Source organism: Arvicanthis niloticus, chromosome 5, assembly GCF_011762505.2.
Source record: "Arvicanthis niloticus isolate mArvNil1 chromosome 5, mArvNil1.pat.X, whole genome shotgun sequence".
NCBI lineage: Eukaryota > Metazoa > Chordata > Mammalia > Rodentia > Muridae > Arvicanthis > Arvicanthis niloticus.
This window is the reverse complement of record NC_047662.1, coordinates 99,550,509-99,558,241: the sequence shown is the minus strand read 5'-3', so window position 1 is coordinate 99,558,241 and position 7,733 is coordinate 99,550,509. Positions and strand designations below refer to the sequence as shown.

The window sequence follows — 7,733 nt, the reverse complement described above, 5'->3', positions numbered from 1 at the left end:
CACAGTCTCGTAGTACCAGAAAGAACAGCATTGACTCCACGTTGCAGGAGTGCAGTTCTTCACGGTTCACAAACGGTTAAAAAGGCGGAAGCACCCCGAGTGCACTTTACAACCTAAGGGTGGAAAAGCGGTGAGGTCACTTATCACACTAGCGGAAAAACCAAAACCAGATACTCTCAAAAATGTCTTTTCCCACGCTGGCTTTATCAAGGTCCCTCTCCGAAGTCACCAACTAAGCCTAAATCCCCGACTAACCCAGACCTCCACTGGAATAAGCTGACCAATTTGCTCTGCGCCACGTGTTACTACGAGGGCGTCACCCAGAGCTAGAAAAGAGACAGCCCCTGCCGACCGGACCAAGGTATCATGGGAATTGTAGTTTTCTTTGCTGAACGGGAGAACGTGAACCCGCACTTACTTTTGCCCTTTGAGTATCATCTATTTTGTGTAATTCAATCAGATGACATATGCGCCATAATTTTTTTCAGCCGAGATATTTTTCGAAAGGAAGGATGAAAAAAAAAAAAAGGAACAAAACCAAACGCAAATTTAACAGGCGGAGAAAACAAAGGGTTAATAGGCGTTACGCATGCGCTCGGAGGACTCGCGGGTTGGGCGGAAGAACAGCTCCCAAGAGCTGTGTTTTCCCCGGAAGTACCTTCTCTTCCCCGGAGTCCGCGCGGACGCGGCTTCCTTACCTCATTTGTCCTCGCCCCTCCCCGTTCCTCTACGTGTTTCGGTTCCTGGTTGGTGCTTCCTGGTTGCAGCCGCGGCAGTGAGTATGTATGTGACTGACCCCGAGCTGCCCGCGGCCGGGGGACCCCTGCCCGTCTCCGCCTCGCCCGCAGAGCTGTGAAACTAATGCGTGCCCCTCTCTGGCCTTCACCTCCCAGCCCTTCGGGGCGCTGCGTAGTGCAGCGCAGCTAATGGCCTCTCAGCTCCGTGCCGCCCCACGCGGCTCAGCGGCCGGGCTGGGGTTTGGCGGGTCTCTGACCCGGCGGCCCGAGACCAGGGCTAGGGAAAGGCTGGGGGGCGACGGTCTTGACGGGCACGTCTTTTCTGTCTGCTTTACTCCACAGCTTCCCACGGTTCCTGGGGAAGCGGGCCAGTCCGTAAACGTGGAGGCCTCCCTTCGCTGGGGGGGAACCTGGCCCTCAAGGATGCGTCCAGTCCGGGGCCACCTTAAGCTTGTGCTGTCAAGTAGCCGCTGCATGAGTAGACACAAAGAATCTGGGAACTGTGCCCCTTTCCATATATAAAACCAGGAGACGCAGAATATTCTAAGACTGTCCTCTACCCCACCCCACATACCCTAACTGCAGACAGTTGTAGTCAACTTTAGGCAAGAGCAGCCTTTACTGTGGGAAAATTGGAAGTGAAAATTGTATGATAACTACAAGGTTAACAGTGCATGGGAAAAATAGGGAAAGGCATTGTGTCTAGTAGAGTCCCAAGAGTAGTTGGAAGTTATCGCAAGCAAATTTAGCGTACATTTCTTCCACGGAGACAAGCCTGTTGTTTCTTTTTGATGTGACCCATTTGGATTCTTTACCTCATTTGATTGGAAGTGGCAGTAACATTTGAAAAGTGGGCAGAAATTTAAATTTTTGTAGTTGGTATTGTTTGAGTCTTCATTGTCAGTAGCACACAGAGATTCTTGTAAGTTCTAAAGCTGAACTGAGAATAAACTGTTAAGCAGTGTATTCATTAACAACTGTGGATTTAAAAATTTAGCCAGCTCCAGGTAGAACACTGGTTTAGCATGCTCAGGACCCTGGATACAATTCCCAGCACCACCAAATGAATAAGGCCAAATTCTGGGTTTTACTCTACCTCAGATGACCCATAGCACCCAGAAGGAAGCTCTAAGCTAGACATACTTTGGAAGAAAATTAAGAGCAAAATGTCCAGAATGACCAGTAGGTCATCTTTTAAGGGTAAATATTAGCCTTAAAGTCTTGGTAAATTCTGGAAACCTAATTAACCTTTGTTACTTTAAGGAAATGCAGTGACTGACTGCTCCCCTGTTTCTCTTTCTTTCTTTCTTTCTTTCTTTCTTTCTTTCTTTCTTTCTTTCTTTAACAGTGGTTTTCAGTTACTTCTTTAGATAAGCTTCATTTTCACTTCTGATATTTTAGATTTTAAAATGTGATCAGTCTTCTGTAGTGATATGCTTTGATAACATCTTTTGTTCATTTACCTTTTGGGGATGGGTGCTAGGGGTTAAGGCAGGAACTTCTGACCAAATGCTAGGATTATTGTGTGTCCTTGTGCCTCACAACACAGAGCTTTCATAAAGATTTTTGAGTACCAGTTAGGTTCTTAAATACTAAATTTGTAAGTTTAAATGTCTACTCTTTTTAATTAAAATGTCTGTGTTTTCCTCTATGGGAAGTTAATGGATATGTGTCAGATAAATTTAGGTGTTTAGCCAGTGCACATATTTATAGTGATGATTGGCTTAGATCAGGAAGGAGCATGTAAATCTTGCTAACTGTGTTCTTAACCAAGGGTCCAGCCTTAGGGAGGCCTCATTATGTCTTTGGGCCTGTTTCTTTATATGTATATAAAGGGAGCTTTGTAAAAAAAATCCAACAGGTACCTTTTAGATTTAAATGTTTGTCAGAAACGTGTGTTACCTGGTTCAGTATGCTTGGGAATCATAATGAGCAAGAGCTGAGGAAGCTTTCTGCATACAAATACACACATGTATATACTTCACACTTATCTCTGAGTTAATTTTAAAAATTAAGTGAATTTTATTGTAATTAAAGTTGTAACCAAAACAGCTTGAGGCAAGCCTTAACCTTGGCATACATGAGCTATATAAATACAAGAGCATATGTTATGCCAGCACGCAATTTTCAAGTACAGAAGGAACAAAATCCTCTTAACTGCCATAGGGGTTAAATTGTTAAATTCATTTTTCTACATTTCATGGGAAGAGATAAATCCTTAGACCCCAAAGAAGTCCATTTTTATTATGGCTCTGTAGTTTATTTTTGGCATACATTCACAGGTGTGCCTATGGCTCTATTCTTAATCCCTTTCCTTTGGGATGGCTCCAAGAGTAGTGCAAATTTGTAACTCTGTAATTTAGCTCTTTCTTTTTTTTTTTTTTCCCTTTTTTTTTTTTTTTTCCTGTGCTGCCCTGGAATTAAGTTTTATCTTAAGTCCACACTGGATCCTCAGGATGGATCCACTGAGGATTTTGAAGGAAGCATAATTCCTTGACTTCTTTTAGAATTAATTTACCTATTAAATAAAAAACGGAAAGAATTCATCTTTCATTTGAATTCCTCAGAGGCTAACATTTCAATATAAACCGATAAATGTCATGAGCATTATTATTCAGACAGCTGCATTCAACTCGAATGACAATAACAGCATATGACCTGAGAGAGTACACAGAGGGAGCAAGTACACTATATTCTTTAAAAGAACAGATTAATTTTGTTTTGTTCTGGTTTGGGTTTTTGTTTTTTTTTTTGAAATAGTGTCTTCTAGCTCAGACTGACCTTAGAATTTACTGTGTAGCTGAGGATAGTCTTGAACTCCGTATCTTCTTGGTTCCATCTGGAATTTCACTAGAAGTCATTTATTTCTGGAAAACAACACCCAAACTCTAGCTTGTACATCTTTGGCTCTTAGATTCTTGAAGTCTGTTGGTTCTCTTAACAAAACAGACAAAACACCTTGATGTTCTGGCAGAAACTCAAATCTAGGAAAACAACCTCTGTTTCTTAATTGTATTTGTAAAGCTAAAAGTGGAAGGGAGAGTAAGTTAGCATTGTTACTTTTGTCTAGGGTGCTCCTGATTTTTAGACAAGCATGATTTACTTTCCCCAGAGCTATTGTTTTGATCAGTATTCCACTGGTAGATAATTGAAACATCTGTGTAGACTTTTGGTTAGTGCTTTGGAATAATTAAAGGCAACTGAGAAATTATCCTGTCACAATGTCTATATTCTCAGCATTTGTTAGGCTTTTTTTTTGGGGGGGGGGGCTAAAGAACAAAGGCTTAATGATAGAAGTCATGTTTTCAAAATATAAACATCTCCAAGTAGCTGTTTTGCTTGGCTATTGTGATCTATTTAACAAAGTACACAAGGTCCCTGTCTTCCTGGAATTATGATCTATACTTCTGGGACATTTACATTGAATAAATAATTAGAAATGTGGTGAGTGTTTTATAAAGTACCACAGAAGCCTCTGAAATAGAGCACTTAACTCTTTCTGATGGGAAATACTGTTAAACCCGAGTTGAAAGATGCACAAGATTTTATATATGCACTGCAGAACTTTTTTTTAGACATTTTTTCACAAAGCTGTGATTTTTGTCTCAATTTTAGGTATTTAGATAATTTGTGTTTCAAATGCAATTTTATAACTTGGTAATAAACATTATCAAGTGTTTTATGAATTCTTTTGGCCAAGATCTGAAGGCCATAGGATAGGTTATTATTAGTAGTAGAGGTAGTAATAGTACTTACAGCATTGGGAATCAACTTGGGCTCATCTCTCACGTAGAGGCTCCCGAATTACTCCTAGGCACTTGTCTGTTTTAAATTGAGAATAAATACACCCATAGTAAGTGAGAAGAGAACCTTCTCTTGTATGAGAAGGTATACCTGAAAAGAAGTGATAGGGAAGGAAAGGAGAGATAGAGGAGGATGGATGGAGGCAGGTGGTTCTGTTACTGCTGTGCATGTTCTCTTTACAGTATGATAAACTTCTCTCTCTCTTTTTCTTTAGAAAACATTGATAGAGTTGGGCAACTTGGCATGCTTTAATTCCAGCACACAGATGGTTGAGGCAGGAGGGTCACTTAGAAGTTCAAGGTTAACTTGGTGTCTATATAACAACACCCTGTTTTTTAAAAGAAGAGGAGTAAAAGATGAATGGAATAGGGAGAGATACTTTAGGAGTTTTAACATTTTAGAGAACAAGTGTTCACTGCCTAGCAGTGGATCTCAACCTGTTTTCTAGTATACCTTTAGGATGCTTGCATTGATACAGGTCAGTCTGTTGGTAGCAATACTTATTTGAAAGGTTTGAGTATCATTCTAGTGCATCAGTTCTCAATCTGTGTCACAGTCCCTTTTGGGGTCAAACAACTCGCATGCCAGGTAGCCTGCATATTAGATATTTACATTAAAATTCATAACAGCAATAAGATTGCAGTTATGAAATAGCAACAGTATTTTTATGGTTGGGGATCATCTCAGCATGAGGAACCCTATTAAAGGGTCTCAACATTAGGAAGGTTGAGAACCACTGTTCTAGTGAGCAATAGGACTTATAAATGCATAGAAAAGTGGTATTCTTAAGGAAAAAAACATTTTAACATTTTGGGAAAAGTGATGGCCTTCAAAGTCAGCTCTGGGGTGATAGACACTTACTAAATAAGATTTAACTTTTAAAACCATTCTCATATGACTTTCTCTTTTACAGTATTAAGGCAACTGACTTTCCATAATGTTTGGTGGCTATGAGACTATAGAAGCATTTGAAGATGACCTTTATCGTGATGATTCATCTAGTGAACTGAGTGTTGATAGTGAGGTGGAATTTCAGCTCTACAGCCAAGTCCATTATGCCCAGAATATACATAATGCCAACAAGGAGGAAGGGTATGAGGAAAAGAACTGTGAGAATTCTGAAACAGAGAGTAATCAACCAAACCAGAAGAACTTAATCGTCCTCTCAGATAGTGAGGTCATCCAGCTATCAGATACATCAGAGGTTATCACATTATCTGATGAAGATAGTATTTATAGATGTAAAAAAAAAAATGTTAAAATCCAAGCGCAAGAAAAGACCCAGAGTTCTGCTCCTCATTTTAATAAAGTGGCTAAGAAATGCAAGAGGGATAATGAGAAGCCTGAACCTGAAGAAAAGCCAAATGTGATCAGAGAGGTCATGATCATAGAGGTCAGTTCAAATGAGGAGGAAGAAAGTACCATTTCAGAGAATGAAAATGTGGAGAGCTGGATGCTCCTGGGATGTGAGGAAGACGATAAAGACCATGACATCCTTCTCAACCTGGTGGGATGTGAGAACACTGGTGCCGAAGGTTAGTATCATATTGACTGCTTTGAAAAGTACTAAGATCTTTATTAAAGGAGGACTGCTTTTCCTAGATAAAAGACCAGTAGGGTCTGACCCAGTTAGCTGCTGCTTCTTTTTTTTTTTTTTTTTTTTGGTTTTATTCTCATGAGACTCATTACCTTAGTGGTCCTTTCTCTGAACCATCTGATAAAGAATATATTAAAGTATCAAGGAAACTGCTTCTACAAGTAAATTCATAGCATTTCTTCATGTTTGGCTCAAGTCATTCTAGACAGAAACCTTAGATCTCTGTTTGTGAACACAGGTGAGTACTCTACTTAGCTTTGTGTTCTTATTTGGCCAACTCTTGGAACTGCCTCTATGTGGTTTGCTTATTCAGGAGTTAGCTAGATAACAAGTATGTATGTGGAATGTCTAGCACACAGAAGACAGAAGATTCGGGATTGATATTTCAGGAACTGCAGATCCAGTGAGGCAGGAGATAGGACAGACTGAAATTCTGCAGGAGAAAATATAAGTTTTAAGCAGCACATTCTTGAAGGCAAAACTTTTGGTGTTAAGTTTTGCTCCCTCTGTTACATACAGTCATCTGGTATCAGTGGATAGTCTTAATAGTTCCCTTCCTTTACGCCAAGTCTCTTACAAGCTTCCTAATTGGTCTTCTTTTAACCTGCCCTGCACACTAGTAGTCTTCATATGTTTTGTGACTCATGGTACTTTACTGGTGTCTGAAAACTTTATTGCTTCCCTTCTGTTTTCTGAAGAAATGATGACATTAAATATAGATCATTATTGGATCTCCAAGGAGTGGCAAACTTTTTTTGGGGGGGGGGGAGGGGAGGTATCAGGTAGGCAATGTTTTAGGACTCCAGGCTATAATGTTTTTTAACTATTTAACCTTTTTGTTGGAAAGTTGCCTTCCATAATATTTAAAGAAATGGGCGTTGAGGATGTAGCTCATTTGAATACATGTCTAGCATGTGTGAAGGTCCTGAACTTGATCTCTGACGCCATATAAACTAGTTGTGGTGATGTACACCTGTAGTCTCAGTATTTGGGAGGTGGTAGAAGCAGGAGAACCAGGAGTTCAAGGTCAGCCATGTTGATATAGCAAGTTAGAGGCCAGCCTTGGATACATGAGATTTAGGGGTGGCTGTTCCAACAAAATCTTACTTAGAGAATAGGGGCCTAGCACAGGCTATAATTTGATGAGCCTCAGGGTTTGACAGCAACAACAACAACAACAACAACAATAGGATAGTAGTTATACAGCCGGATCAAATGAAGTTCTGCCTGAATAGGGGAGAAATGATGTTTCTAGGCAGAAGGGAAGAAACTTTTAGAGACTAAACTGGTCTGCTAGGTCAGGGGAGTTTTGTAAGATGAGATTGTCTATATATGTTATTAAATTAGTCTTAAAAGTTAACTCCCAAATCTTCTAATATTTGTAGAGGTAGAAAAGAAAGTTATACATTCTGATGGATTGAACTAGATGAGGAAACAGTATAAGCTTGTGTAGGATTTTCTTGGGAAGAGGGGAATGAGAGGTGACTATGAAAAGAATGGGTGCTATGGATACTGTCTGGTAGTAAATCTTAGTATTTGCAAGATACAATCCCTTTAGAACAGTCGATGGATCTCGCTATGACTATAGTTCTATT

The 7,733-nt window shown here is 40.0% G+C and overlaps 1 protein-coding gene across 3 annotated transcripts in view; it reads left to right on the top strand.

The window, feature by feature from the left end:
* The first annotated feature begins 653 nt into the window (after positions 1-653).
* Zcchc7 (zinc finger CCHC-type containing 7) overlaps positions 654-7,733 on the top strand; it is a 185,448-nt gene continuing 178,368 nt past the window's right edge. The window contains exons 1-2 of one of the 3 annotated variants that reach the window (XM_034501911.2): positions 654-783; positions 5,455-6,076. In XM_034501911.2, coding sequence (XP_034357802.1) covers positions 5,479-6,076 — 598 coding nt within the window. In that variant the 5' untranslated portion in view covers positions 654-783; positions 5,455-5,478. The remainder of the gene's footprint in view (positions 784-5,454; positions 6,077-7,733) is intronic. The other 2 variants (XM_034501910.2, XM_034501912.2) reach the window with 2 other exon arrangements.